The 16,058-nt window shown below is 35.6% G+C and overlaps 1 protein-coding gene across 1 annotated transcript; it reads left to right on the top strand.

Moving 5' to 3' along the window:
• Positions 1-2,822: 2,822 nt before the first annotated feature.
• LOC133308510 (myb-related protein 306-like) lies at positions 2,823-4,730 on the top strand. The gene is made up of 3 exons (XM_061509136.1): positions 2,823-3,074; positions 3,254-3,383; positions 3,761-4,730. The coding sequence occupies exons 1-3, from the start codon at positions 2,942-2,944 to the stop codon at positions 4,491-4,493; spliced, it is 996 nt and encodes a 331-aa protein (XP_061365120.1). The 5' UTR covers positions 2,823-2,941; the 3' UTR covers positions 4,494-4,730.
• The last annotated feature ends 11,328 nt before the right edge of the window (positions 4,731-16,058 follow it).

Below are 16,058 nucleotides of genomic sequence, written 5' to 3'. Positions count from 1 at the left end.
GAGAGGCCGCTTCAAGAATCAATGACTATCCCCACATACTAACACGAGACTTTTCAGTTTGCTTTTTCCTCACTCGCACACTTCCCGGTAAAACTTCCCAGAAGGTCACCCATCCCAGAATTGCTCCAAGTCAAGCACACTTAACTATGGAGCTCTTCCGTTCCGGGCTACCAAAAAGTAGATGCATCTTGTTAGTATAGGTTGTACCAATTAATTCTTATAAGCTATCCCAAACTGTGCAGTCTCACACCTGCACAGTCTCTGGAATTCCTCTATTTCGGGTGTCGATTCGATTCATTCATGCATGTAACCCCCGCAGGAAGCCTGTTAGGAGCTGCTCCTTGTCCATGCCTTTTCGCACGAGCGATCTCTCCCCACCCTCGTCAGCGCTCGAAATGTTACAGAGAGCTTCCTTTATCCTATAAAAAAAAAACTTCACCACTTATAAAATGTTTAATTATTATGTGTACGCTACGTAATACAATTACGTGTTTGTGTCGGACAAAAATTCAAAACAAAAATTTAATTATAAAGTTCATTTAAAATTTACATTAACATTTACGAGACAAAAGAATAATAAAAGCTGACTAATAGCCACGCCTTTACTATCTAAACCAAAACCAACGCCTTTACTTCCACTTAAATGGCCGACAAGGGGACGGAGATGTCCTATTCCTTGACGGAGAAGTGTCGATAATGTATTATATTGTATTTTTTATTATGGAAAAAAAATTATATTAGTTTCCTAAATAAAAAATTCAAAATATTTAATGAAATTAACATGTAATTTTATTCAATAACAAAAAGTTTAATAAAAAAGAGCAAAAAATATATATTGTTAATATCTCACTTCCGTAATCATGCTGTCCGTGTGACCACAATGTGCGGTGGAGTCGAAGGAGTTGCTGAAAATCTTATGAGCCCCAAAATGATGAAGCACACATCACAAGGCCTGAGGTTTAATTACGTGGAAAACGACTTGCTATATACAAAGGCCAATATTATCACTAATTGTTTGTATGGTTATTTTGAAAAAATAAAAAAATAAAATCCTTTTTTTATTATATTTTTATGAAATTTCAATAAAATGATTATTTTTAAAAATAAATTAATATGGGCTCCACAACGACAAAGTACAAGTCACAAGGTATGAGGTTTAATATTTACGTTAGTAACAAATGTATTATTTTCTTTACATATTATTTTTTAAATACATAAATTATTTTCTTAACTACTATTAGGGATGTAAATAGGTTAGGCCAACCTACAGGAACATACGGCTCAGCCTATATGAGGCCAAATTTGACATATTACAAATAGTAAAATAAAGCGGGCTTAGGCTTTCAAAAAAACCTATTTAGAAAACATGCCATAAACTTTTTTTGTACATGTCGGGCCTATAAGTCTACAGGCCGGCTTATATCATATTGTTTATTTTAAATAAAATAAATAAATTATTATTTTAATAATTTTGAATAATAAAGTAATATTATTTTAATTATTTTTTTAATTGTTGAATGTTTAATAGGCTTAAATAGGCTAATAGGCCTATACTAAGCCTTTTATTTTTTAAATATAAATTAGACCAGACTTGTAATTTGGGGACAACACAGACTAACAGGTTAGACCAGATCCAATATTTTTTACACAGACCTAACCTATTTAAGCCAAAGCCTAGCCGAGCATAGCCAATTTACACTTCTAACTACTGTCATGATGTGGTGAAAGTTAAAGATCTCTTAATACTTTTCTTTTGAGAATCAAATTTTAAATCTCGGGAATGGATAAAATGATCTTGAAAGAACTGCCTTCTATAATATATCCAATCTATAATTAATAAATCGGTATATATATATGAGGTAGGATTTTTTGATACCAGTGTCAAATTTTAAAATTTGACACCAAATCCTATCAGTTGATTTTCGTCAATAAACGATTATCATTTATTGTGAATTAATAATTAATTAATAATTTGATTCCTAATAGAAATTATATATATATATATATATATATATATATATATATATATATATATATATATATATATATATTGCAAAATGATTTGTAATGTGATTGCATATAAGTATTGGTGTAGTCACCTAAAATCTATGTTATTTTAGGTGGGATAAAGAAAGTTTGCGTTTAAAATTAATTGTAGAAAATAGAAATATTATATTTATTTTTACCTTTGTACGATTATGATTTCTCATATTTAATTTTTTTATATTTATTTTCACTTTTATATAGTTATGATTTCACATATTTAATGCTTTCAAACTATAAAATGATGCAATTTTATGTGACGACGCCAATCCTTAGATGTAGTTACTGTAGATCCGCAAAACCCTATATATATTTTGATCCTGAATTCAAATAGCCACTTTTAATTACTTAAAAAAAATGTTATTTTTGATTTTTATAGTGGTCATAAAAATAAATATTTTTTAAGAATACACTATTCTAGATAAACAACAAAGTAGAAAAATTTCAACTCCTTCATTCATGTTACGTAAGCAAAATATGAAAACAACAGTACTAAAGTACAATTTCCCCCCTTTTTTCTTGGTGTTTCCACTGTTCCCATATTGATTGCGGCACGGATTTGCGTGTAATGTTTATTGAGAAGGAAAGAGAGAGAGAGGGATGGATGTATAGCTGACTTTTGCAATGCACGAGTAAATGCTCTTGCTGTCCATTTTGACTCTTTTTTATTTTACCTCATTTTCCTTTGGTCAGCGATTAACGGGGCTTGTTCTCCTTCTCTTCTCTTTCTATATATATGTGCCTAATAAAATAGACAAAGCAGTCCCAGTTGTAGAAGCTTGTCTCTGCCTTTCTAAGGAAGAAAGAAAGAGAGAGTCTTATCAAAAGGGAATTCTCAGAACTCAGAAGAAGGAGAAGGTGAAAGAGAATTTAGGAATATCATTTCTTTTGATATAAAATGGGAAGACCACCTTGCTGTGACAAAATTGGCATTAAAAAAGGGCCTTGGACTCCAGAAGAGGACATCATCTTGGTCTCTTACATTCAAGAACATGGACCTGGGAATTGGAGATCAGTTCCTACTAATACAGGTAAAACTTTTTAGCAACATATGATTTTTTTTATTTTTTTTCATTTATTCAGGTTTTAATTTCTGTGCAAGCTCTGTTTGATTATTAAATAGGTCTAAAAAAACGTATATATAAAATACATACGCTGATGTACTCTTCTCTTGGTGAGGGATTAGTAACTGATTTTTTATTTTTTTCAGGTTTGATGAGATGCAGTAAAAGCTGCAGACTCAGATGGACTAACTATCTTCGACCTGGTATCAAACGAGGTAATTTCACTGATCATGAAGAGAAAATGATAATCCACCTCCAAGCGCTTTTGGGTAACAGGTACTAGTTACTCTCATCTTTTCTTTCTCCTTCTGCAATATTTGTTATTTTAAAGCCTAAATGATTTAGGAGTAAATCCTTAAACTCATTTTTAAAAGGAAAACATTGGGTTATAATTTTATGTTGATACACAAATTTCACTTTAGTTCAGAAATTTTTTAATATTGGCCATGTTAAACATTAATGTGTTTAATTTTAAAAAATAAAAGTTTCATCACAAGATTTCCAAATTGAGATATGATTTACTATTTAATATACCCCTATGCTAACGCTGACAAGAGGTAGGATCATGAAGTTATTTTGGTCTGTGTTTGCTTTAATTTGTTAAACAATAATTTCCAAGTTTCTGACATGATCTATATACATGATGGGTGTAGATGGGCTGCCATAGCTTCCTATCTTCCACAAAGGACAGACAATGACATAAAAAACTATTGGAATACCCATCTCAAGAAAAAGCTGAAGAAGATGCAAAATGGGAATGAGGATGATCATGACAAAGGAGGAAACTCTTTTTCACAGTCAAAAGGTCAATGGGAGAGAAGGCTCCAAACAGATATCCACATGGCCAAACAAGCCTTATGTGAGGCACTTTCCCTTGACAAGCCAAGTCATATTTTACCTGAGATAACCAATAATTACCCTGCAACCAAGGCTACAACAACACCAAACCAAACATCATCTCTATACGCCTCAAGCACTGAAAACATAGCCCGATTGCTCGAAAACTGGATGAAGAAATCCCCAAACTCTGGTGAAACAAATTCAGGAAATTCCTTTAGCAACAACATGGTAACCACAGGGTCAAGTTCTAGTGAAGGAGCACAGAGCACTCTCACTTGCACACAACAAGATCATCATGCTCTTGACTCTTTGTTGAGCTTCAAGTCCTTCAACTCTGGTTATTCTCAATCTGTGTCGTTTGAAGAAAACAACACCAACTTGACAAGTGCCGATGCTGGCAACTTCCAAGATGAAAGCAAGCCAAGCATGGACACGCAAGCTCCTCTCATGTTTCTGGAAAAGTGGCTTTTTGATGATGGGGCCAATCAATGTCATGAAGATTTATTGAACATGTCACTGGAGGAAAGTACATCAGTGTTATTTTAGAAAACCAGAAAATTGTACGTTGCCATCTGGGGTCTTTTTTTTTTTTTTTTTTTTATTGTTGCAAATGGAACTAGTTTTCTAAGTCCAGAGTGTGAAGGTAATTCCCTCTTACTCTACAAGCAAAAACTGTACATTATAAGTACATCTATGATGTTAATTATGCTATCTACCAAATAATTAGAGTTGAATGTGACTTTTGAGCACTTATCTAAGAAAATAAACATAGTAAAAATATATCCAAGGTCAAATGCTTATTCCTTTTCCCTTCTACCTCCTTTCCCCCCTTTCCAGCATATTAGAAATTTGTTTTTTGTTTTGTTTAATAAATTCTGTATTCTTCTTCTTCTTCCATGCCAGATTTTTGTGTTTTTGGTCTCTTTTCTGGGTGTTTTTGTCGTCTCCTGTATGCGGCTAGTATTTTCTTCCTTTGTAGGTTGGTTTCTTCAGGCAACTAACTCTCGTTGCTTCTCTATCAATAGAAATGTTTTGGTTGTTGATTGCTAGGTAGAGTTATGCTTGCACCTACTTCTTGGCTTAATAAAAAGTTTGTAATAATTATGATACAATTTTATTTTATTTTTCATCTCTCTGAAATATGTGTCACTGGAATTTTTTTTGGTTGAATAAAATTATTATAAGTTTATTGTTGTAATAATCGTATAAAGTTTATTTTTATTTTACGACTTTGATACAATAGTTAAACCTTTTACTATTAGTTTAATTCAATAGTGACTTAATTAATATAGTATTCCTAAATAAATATGTGACTGATACTAAATACTTTATTTTTAAAATCTCGTATTCAAATATGGAAATGGGATTATGAAAAGAAATAAGATAATGTAGTATATATTGTGTGGGTTACCTGAACTTATAAATCATAGCTAGGGATTATTCAGAAATTTAACATACAATTTTTTCCATTTTTATATCCACATGCCCTACTATCTCTACGTAATAGTATCGTCTCACTTATCAGAAATGACTATATAATATGTATTTTGGGCACTTGTTTATGAACTTAAGGCTATATATATATATATATATATATATATATATATATATATATATATATATTTATATAACATTTAGAAAGGAATTAGAATAATACAATTATATAGTGTACGTAATTTATGCATGTTTATGCTTTTTAAGATTTTATATTTTATATATGTATGTAGCCATTTGGTTCGAAGGCTCTTTTTTATTTTATTTTTTCATATATATAAACCTCTAAGATATATGGAGGTGATTAACTCTTAAATCTTTTCTTCAAAAACCTAAGACATGATTTATATAACGAATTTTTATGTTATTTTTTTGAGATAAGATCAACTTTATGAAGATGCATTTTAAATTTTATATTTATTGTTAAAGAAATTTTTTTATTTATGACATAATAAAAACTTGGAAAAAGTTCACCAATGCCCCTAAGGTTTACGCCAAAATCACGTATGCCCCTATGGTTTTGTTTTTTATCACATATACCTCTATGGTTTGCAAAAGGGTATATTTTTTAATCACATATGCCCCTGTGATTTTTTATTTTTTACAAACCTCAAGGACATACGTGATAAAAAAAAATCACAGGGACATAGGTGATTCTGAAGCAAATCACAAAGGCATTGATGAACTTTTCCCTAAAAACTTTAAAATGTGTGTACAAAATGGAAGGTTGTGTTGGAAACTCGGTTCTCTCAACTCGGCTCACAAGCCTTTTCGCGAAAGTCAGTCAACAAGATCCTGGATCTCGGATCTCGACAATATGAACTCGGCCTAAATCACCAAGTCGGGCAGCGCAGCGGAAAAAATAAAAAACACAAAAGGGAGAGAGAGAGAACACAAGCAAATTTTAACGTGGAAAAACCTTCTCCAATGAAGAAGTAAAAATCCACGGGACGTAGTCCAATTCAAACGTCCACTATGATAATAATGGATACAAAGAATCAAAATTCACAAAAGTGGTGGTTAACACAACCTCTCCAACAATGGTAATAATTAAACTTCTCTAGAGATGTTTCACTCGAACTCTCTCTAGAGATCTCTCAAATACAAAGCTCAAAGCTTTGCTCACAATTCTCTTAAATAATTTTCTCTTCAATCTTTTTTTCTAACCTAGCCTCCACCCACAACTAATGAATATATAGAGGATGTGGAATCTAGGGTTTAGGGTTTTTAGGAAACCCCTCAATGGGCTTGGACTTAGCATTGAAAGGAGGAAGCCCAACAAATCTCCCCCTCCGACTTCAATGCGTCGACTTCAGCATCAACCCATCTCTTTCACAGCAGTCTTCAAATTTCCTTGCTGGAACCGGCTTTGTCATCATGTCGGACCAATTTTGGTCAGTGTGCACTTTGACGAGTTTGAGCTCTCCACCTTCAACCACATCCTGGATCCAATGATATCTCACATCAATGTACTTAGTGCGGGAGTGATAGGTCGAATTGTTCGTAAGATGGATTGCGCTTTGATTGTCACAACCCAGCTCGTACTTGTCTTGATCATGGCCGAGTTCCATGAGGAACTTCTTCATCCACAGCATCTCTTTGCTTGCCTCAGTCGCGACAATGTACTCAGCCTCGGTTGTCGATAGTGCAACACACTTCTGAAGTCTTGATTGCCAAGAGACAGCTCCTCCGGCAAATCTCATAACGTATCCCGTCGTCGACTTACTCGAGTCGAAATCTCCCCCTAAATCAGTATCCGAGTAGCCTTGCAACTCGGCTTTGCCTTCTCCAAATCGGAGGCATAAGTTGGTCGTACCTCAGAGGTATTTGAAGATCTACTTCACTGCTTCCCAGTTCTCTTTGCCAGGGTTCGATAGATACCGACTTACCATTCCAACAGCATATGCCAAGTCGGGTCTAGTGCAAACCATTGCATACATCAAGCTTCCGACAGCGGATTGGTATGGGATCTTCAGCATCTCATCTTTGTCTTCATCAGATCTCGGACATTGCTTCTGGTTCAACTTTATGTGTCCGGCTAGGGGGTGCTCACTGTTTTGACTTTGTCCATGCTGAATCTCTTCAGAATCTTCTCAATATACTTTTCTTAACTCAGCCACAGTAGCTTCTTTTGTCAATCTCGGATAATCTTGATTCCGAGTAACCCGGACTTTGGGCCTCGAGACAGGACGGATGGATTTTTCTCTTCTGACAGTAACCCGGACTTTAGGCTTCGAGATGTCATGAATGGTCTCATCTTCATGAAAGATCATATCTCGGCTTCTCACTATCTTCTTATTAATTGGATCCCAAAGTTGGAACTCGAAGTCACATCTCGGCGAACAAGGATAAATACATTCCTTAGTCTTCGCATCGAGTTTTGCCCTTTCATCTTTAGGGATATGCATGAAAGCTCGCATCCAAACACCTTCAGTTGATTATAGGCCGCTTTTCGACCTGTCTAGACTTCTTCTGGAATTTCTCCTTCAAGTGGTCGTGATGGTGAGAGGTTGATTGTAACACCCCGTGTATACCCGATTTGTTATCGTATCATCGTATTAAGCAGCGCTTAATTAAAAATGCGAAAGTAACTTTTTCTTTTCCATTATGACGTCATTATTATTAACCAAATTGATTCATTAATCATTTTTCAAAACACTTCCTGTATGTAATTGCAAATAAACAGCTATCTACACTGAATAACCTCATAATATAAATAAGTGTGTTTCTAGTCACGAAACTACAACACGTAGACCGGACAATATCCTGATACAATTATGCGACTCAAACAAAAAAGCATAACCAACATCAATGTGGCATAGACAATCTCCATGCTCACCAAATAAGGAAACAAAGCCCAACATAGTCTCAAATCATATAATAATATAAGACAATAAAACAAAATAACAGCCAGACATATCAGCACAATATCAAATATCTCAACTCAGCTCTGGCCTCCTGCCGCCCGAGGTCTCAACCCCCGAGGTACCTGAACCTGAAAATGTGCCCCAAACGTGGGGTGAGATCTCTAAAAAGAAATCTCAGTAAGACAAGGGGTCCTCAAGGACTCTTCTACCCCAAGCTCATTTACAAGTATAATATAACTTCAAAAACAGTAATTTCAATGCATGTTCATGTTAAGGCATTTATATCATGACAGTATAATCTCTTGCTCAACGAGCTATATACTACCACTCATTAATCATGTGATGTATGCAAGTGCGGTTCGACTGGCCAGGAAACAGGATAGGGTTTATACACGTCTGTTATCTACCAACATGAGGGTTGCTGCCTCATGCCTTGCACACCAGGGTTACTTCCTGATCGTGCAAGTACTAACATCATATTCATACATTACATCAACAATTATATCAACATGTCTTAGGCATATATCAATGCATATTTCATCTTTCATAAAAGCATGCATGCATATAACCACCCCCCCATGGAGGTCGGTGGAACAAGCAACCGATTAATTCGAGGACACGAAAGTATAACTCTAAGCAATCAATCCAAGCCAAGATTCACACTAACTCAAAGTCCACAAATAGCACAATCACAATCTGTTTTAGACCAGCAATCATATCAACATTCATCATTTAATAGCTCAAGACATAACAACAACATTTTCTTCTTCGTTTAATGTCTTTAGGCTTCTCACAAAGCCATAAGCCCTTAATCCCTTTGATTCTGACATAGTTAATTATTACAGAGGTTCAACATAACCAATCATGGGTCCACAAACCCAAAAGTACCATTCTGTCTGAACAGAACAAAGACACTCTCGAAATTCCCAGAATATCCAGATATTTGTCGGGACCATATCCGGATATCTCCAACCCCATATCCAGATATCAATATCCGAATCCGGATATCAATATCCGGATATTTCGTGACAGAATGCAGTTTTGCTTCTTCGCAAAGATATCACTCAAAGGTTCAACTTTTAACCCATATTAACGTCCAAGCATGCATTTTTATACAGATTTAGGTTCATGTTCGTGGTGGTTACCTATACATCTCTTTTTACATGCCAAGACTCAACTTTTATCCATAAAACTCATGATCAAAGGTTCAAGAACATACCCAAGGCTCAAAACAGAACAAGAGGATGCTCTTGGAGCTCACTTTGCAGCTCCAAAGGTCAGATTACTCAAGGCCACGAATTTGTGATCAAAGCTTCGTCCTTTCTCTCCAAAGGTAGTTTCTTGGAGCACCCACCACTAAGGAAATGGCTCCAACACTCCCTCAAACAAGCAAGAACTATCCTAAGCCCCCACAACAGCAATCACAACTCAACAAGAGGCTGACTTTCACCCTCCAAATACACACCTCTTAGTGTTTGCAAGGTTTAATGGGAAGAATCCATGGTAAAAGAGGTGACTTGGGAGATTTTTCATGCAAAGAAACCAAAGGGAGAAGGTGGTAGCAGCTCACACTCAGAGAATCCACATAGAAAAGGCTGAAGATTAGCCTAGGGTTATGTGCCCAATCCTATTTATAGGTGTTAAGTTTTAATCGCACTGTATTAGCATTAATAGCTACGCTTATCATTTAAATCCCAAACTTTGAATTCTGAACCTATTCATTTTTCTAAGATTTGTCATATTTTTATTTTATTTTTCGCAGCACTTTGACGGTACGCGCTTTTACGTAGCCGATATCAGTTCTGACACCAGTTCTCATTATTTTGACTCTAAACTTGTTATACTAGTCCTATATATTATTCTCGTAATATATACACACTTCTTAATTTTTCGGGATACTTCATTGGTATGCATTTATACCGTAAGACGGAGATGGTATCTTCACTTTTCGTCAAAAAAGTGACTTTCAACATTATTAATTACTTACCATAATTATTTAAGCCTTCTCATAATTATTAGGGTCAATTATGGAATTATCTCATTAATCTAATAATTAACAAATTAGATTCATAAATTAACGGTGCGGGTTCTTACATTGATCAAGTCAACAACAGTTCTGACGGTTTCTCCCCAGAATGATTTCGCTAACCCGGTATTGGATAACATGCTTCGTACCTTCTCTTCAATAGTTCGGTTCATCCTCTCAGCCAGTCCATTCAACTGTGGAGTCTTGGGGGGGGTCTTCTCAAGTCGGATCCTGGCCGCTCTGCAGTATGCATCAAATGGGCCACAGTATTCACCACCATTATCAGATCTGACCACCTTCAATTTCTTGCCAGTCTCCCTTTCAACCATTGCACGAAATTCTTTAAATGATTGGAGTATTTGGTCTTTAGACTTCAACAAATCTGTGCAATGCAGCATATATCCATTTCATGTGTGTAATAATCCTACTGGCCAGAGAACAAAAATGTAGGGATTACATGTGTCTACAACCTACAATACAAGGCACACCGCTTGTACCTCACCCACAGAATCACCATCTTGTATGTCGCCATATACTCAGGTTTACCGTCTAGGTGGTACACCACATACATATCATATGGCACTTGCACTCAATTAAAACAACTCAATAGCATTTCAGTAATCATCACATAATTTCATAAAAACACATCATGCATATAAACCATCCCTCCATGAGGTATGGTGGAACCAACAATGGGCAAAACTGAGGACACGAAAGCTTACCTCTCAAGCTAACCGTCTAATCAAGAGTCCAGACCAGCCCAAAGTCACCAAACAGCACCCTCACGGTCTGTTTATATCAAGAATAATCGTTAACATTCATAGCCCAAAGTTTCACTAAGTGTTTAAGGCTTTCCAACTCGTTTTAAGTGATTTTAGGCTTAATCTGTAGGAGGTATTCGAATACTCCTTGTAAGAATCTGCACCGTTAATTTAGGAATTTAATTAATTAATTATGAGATTAATGAGATAATTCCATAATTGACCCTAATAATTATGAGAAGGCTTAAATAATTATAGTAAGTGAGTATTAATGTTGAAAGTCTCTTTTCTGACGAAAAGTGCAGATACTGGTTCTGCCTCACGCTATAAATGCGTACCGATGAAGTATCCTGGAAAATTACAAAAAGTATGTATATATCACTAGAATAATATCTAGGACTTGTATAACAAGTTTCAAGTCAAAATAATGAGAACTGGTGTCAGAACTGATACCGGCTACGTAAAAGCGCATACCGGCAAAGTGCTGCGAAAAATAAAATAAAAATATGACAAATCTTAGAAAAATGGCTAGGTTCAGAATCCTAAGTTTGGCATTAAAATGCTAAGTGTAGCTATTAGTGTTAATACAGTGCGATTAAAACTTAAACAACTATAAATGCTTGTTGGCAAATGATTCTAGGTCATTTTTGGTGCCTCTTACGTGAGAGTTACTGCTGTGTTTCTCTCCAAGCTGACCACCCTTCCCTCTTCCTCTTTTGAGCAAAAGTGACTACCTTTCTTCACTTTACCTTCATCAAAACACCATTGTTGGGTGTGAGGAAGACTTGAGTGGGTGAGAGGCTCTTGTTTTTTGAGTTGTGGGTACTGTTTAGTGAGAGTCTTGGGCTGAGTTCTTGAACCTTTTTGTGGGAGCTATTGCCATGGCATTGTGAGCTTCAAGGAATGATCTTTGAAGAGAAAGAACCATTCTTGGTGTGCCATTTTCGTGCATCTTGAAGTCAGAACCTCGGGAGCTGCATAGAGAGCTCCAAGAGCATTCATTTTTCTGTTTTGAACTATTGGTATGAATCACCACCTTTGTTCTTGGGTTTTCTTTGGAAAGAATGGACCTTGATGCATGTAACAAGCTAAAGTTAATAACTTCAGGGTGGGTAAGGTTAAACACACCTAGGAATGCATGTTTAAGCTTCTGGAATAGTTAAAAGAACAACATTTGGGTGATATCTTCGTGAAAATGCAGAACTGCATTTTCTCGCGAAATATCCGGATATTGATATCCGGATATGGGGATTTGGATGTCCGGATATAGATATCCGGATATGGCCCCGACAAATATCCGGATATCCTGGGAAAGTGCGAGTGGTGCACTGTTCTGTTCATACAGAACTGTATTTGGGGTTTGTGGACCCTAGATTGATTCCGTTAAACCTCTGTAATAAATAATCTAAGTCATAATCAATTGGATTAGGGGCTTAGGGCTTTGTGAGAAGCCTAATGGCATAAAACGTAAAAGGATAACGTTGTCGTTATGTCATGAACTATTGGAATATGTATATTGATATGATTGTTGGTATAATCAGACTGTGAGAGTGTTGTTTGTGGACCTTGGACTTGGTTGGACTCTTGAGTTGGATAGTTAGCTTGTGAGGTAAGCTTTCATGTCCTCAATTTTTCCATTGTTAGTTCCACCATACCCCATGGGGGATGGTTTATATGCATGATGTGTTTTCATGTATTGATATTTGAAATGCTGTTGAGCTGTTAAGTGCAAGTGCTTTATGATATGCATGTGTTGTTCCACCAGACGGTAAGCCTGAGTATGTGGCGTCATACAAGATGGTGATTCTGTGGGTGGAGTGCAAGTGGCATCTTGCACTGATTGTAGGTTATAGACGTATGTAATTCCTGCATTTCTCTGGCCAGTAGGATTTTGAAACACATAACATGATTATATGCTGCATTGCACTGATTTGGAACTTATATTATTATACTGCTTTTGGAACTTATACTGCACATGTAAGTGAGCTTGGGGTGGAGAGATCCTTGAGGACCCATTGTCTTACTGAGATTTCATTTTAGAGATCTCACCCCACGTTTGGGGCAAATTTTCAGGTTCAAGTACCTCGGGGGCTGATACCTTGGGCGGCAGGAGGCTGGAGCTTAGTTGACTGTTTATGCTGATCTGATTGGATGATGATTTATGCTTTATTGTCATGATATTATTATTTGAGCTGAGACTCTGTTGAGCTTGTTGCCTTATTTGGTGAGCATGGGGATTGTCCATGCCACATTGACTTGACTATGTTGTTTAGATTTGAGTTTTATAATTGTATCAGGTTATTGTCTGGTCTACGTGTTGTGGTTCCGTGACTAGATACACACTTAATATATATGAGGTATTTCAGTTAGTTTTTATTGCAACGTACATATAGGCAATGTTTTGAAAGAGGATTAATTAATCAAATTGGTTAATAATAATGACGTCATAATTGAAAATAAAAAGTTAATTCCGCACTTTAATTAAGCAACGCTTAATACGATGATATGATAACAAACCGGGTATACACAGGGTGTTACACTCCTTGATGAGTATTCGAATACTCCATGTCTCCAGAAAGTATCCGAATACTTTCACTAAAGTATTCGAATACCACTAGGTATCCGAATACTTTCACTACAGTATTCGAATACAACCCAGTATTCGAATACTTCCACTAAGATATCCGAATACTTTTCTTCCCAGAAAAGTATCCCCATATCCTTCAATAGTATTCGACTACCTGCTGATGAGTATTCGAATACTCCACGAAAAGTATTCGAATACTTATCAGACAAAATGCATAATCGTGCATTCTCTGCATAATTCCCATTTTAATGGCTCTCTCACGAATTGGAGTCCAATGACTCCCTAAACAGATGTTCATTTACACATTTTAGGCATAATTCATCAACTTTTAACTCATATAATCAAAGTTTCCTCTTTCAAAGGCTTAATCAAGCTAAAATCATGGTGTAAGAAAAAGGGACAGACTTGGTGTAAGAACTCGCACCGTTAATTAAGGTATTTAATTAATTAATTATGTGAAAATAGGAAATGATTCCATAATTGACCCTAACAATTGTTAAGAGGCTTTAATAATTATGGTAAGTGATTAATAATGCTGAAAGTCGCTTTTCGAAAGAAAAGTGCAGATACCGGTTCTGCTAGTCGGTATAAATGCGTACCGAAAAAGTATCCCGGAAAATTAATGTAAGTGCATGATAATTACTAGAATAATATATAGGACTTGTAAAACGAGTTTCAAGTCCAAATAATGAGAACTGATGCCAGAAACTGATACTGGCTATGAAAAACGCGTTCCGGAAAGGTGCTCAGAAAAATATAATAAAAATAGGAAAATTCTTGTAAAATTGAGTAGGTTATGAATCCAGAGTTTGGGATTAAAATGTTAAGCGTAGCAATTAAAGCTAATATTGTGTGTTTTAACCCTTAAGTGGCCTATAAATACAATAGTTGGGCACAAAACCCTAGGTGTTTTTTTTGAAAGAAACTCAGCGGCTGAGTGTGGCTTCCCTTTAGAGTTTCTTGGAGACCTAGCCTTCTTCTCTAAAGTTTCCATTTTTTTCTTCCTCTCTTCCATTGAAACACCACCCATCCATAAAGCTTTAGTGGTGTTGAAGGAGAACCCATTGTTGAAGATTTGGGTGCTTTCTAAACCTCTCAAGCTTTCATTTTTCTGTTCTCAAAAAGATCTAAGGTAAATTTAACTACCCCTTTGTAAATCTATAATTGTGGGTATAATCTTTATTGTATGTTAATGTTGATTCAGAATCCATGTTAATAAAAAAAAGGGACATTCGCACAGCACACTGTGTGCTACATGGCCATCTATTTTGTCATTTTGGCCTTATTGGGTTGCGTGATTACAAATTGAAAAGTTTGCATCTTTTTACATGAATTCGATTAGTACCTTGTTTACGTTGGTTCAAGTTGTTTATATATATATATATATATATATATATATATATATATATATATATATATATATATATATATATATATATATTTTTATCTCCAGGGAGTCATTACCGAGGGAGTTAGAAAAAAGTAGAAAAGCATGCTTACTTTTATAATGTGTGAAGTATTCATATACATATATTGTACCCAGGAAGCCAATTGATTTGAAAAGGTTTGAAAGTATGGCAACGTGTGTATATATATATATATATATATATATATATATATATATATATAATATTTAGATTTATATTTATAAGATAATAATTATCTAAAATTAAATAAGCTAAAGAGTATGTTTTAGAAAGGATCTCTAGGTTCGAAATGAAAAAGAAAATAATATCTGAATACCTTGGAATTTTAGAATATGTATATTGATACTATGATGGTCATTGAACCAGATCTGTGAGTGCATTGGATTCTATTTGTGGTGTGGACCCTTGTGATACCGAGTTCGAGTCGGAGGGGCATACAGGTACAGGTAAGCTTTCGTGTCATCGGTTTAGCCATGTTGTGGTTCCACCATGATATGGTATATGCATGTTGTGTTACATGATTTTGATGTTTTGGAAATGTTGTTGAGCTATTATATGTTAGTGCCTTGTTGATATGCATGGAGGTGTTCCACCTATACGGTAAGCCTGAGTATGTAGAACATACAAGAGGGTGAGGCAGTGGGTGAGGCAGTGGGTGAGGTGCAAGCGGTGTTCCTTGTACTACATGTAGGGAATAGACGTATTCCTACATTTCTCTGGCCAGTAGATAGTGATTACACACATGCCATAGATATCTGTTGCACTACATAGTTTTGGAACTGATAATGATATAAATGCTTTTTGAACTTATATTGCACATGTAAGTGAACTTGGGGTGGAAGATCCTTGAGGACCCCTTGTCTTACTGAGATTTCTAGTTTAGAGATCTCACCCCACGTTTGGGGAATGCTTATTTCAGGGTCAGGTAATGTTGAGACCTCAAGCGGCA

Source organism: Gastrolobium bilobum, unplaced genomic scaffold (genome assembly GCF_033153095.1).
Source record: "Gastrolobium bilobum isolate Gb01-03AN ecotype WA unplaced genomic scaffold, APGP_CSIRO_Gbil_v1 utg3113, whole genome shotgun sequence".
Taxonomy (NCBI): Eukaryota; Viridiplantae; Streptophyta; class Magnoliopsida; order Fabales; family Fabaceae; genus Gastrolobium; species Gastrolobium bilobum.
This window is presented reverse-complemented; position numbering and strand designations above follow the sequence as displayed.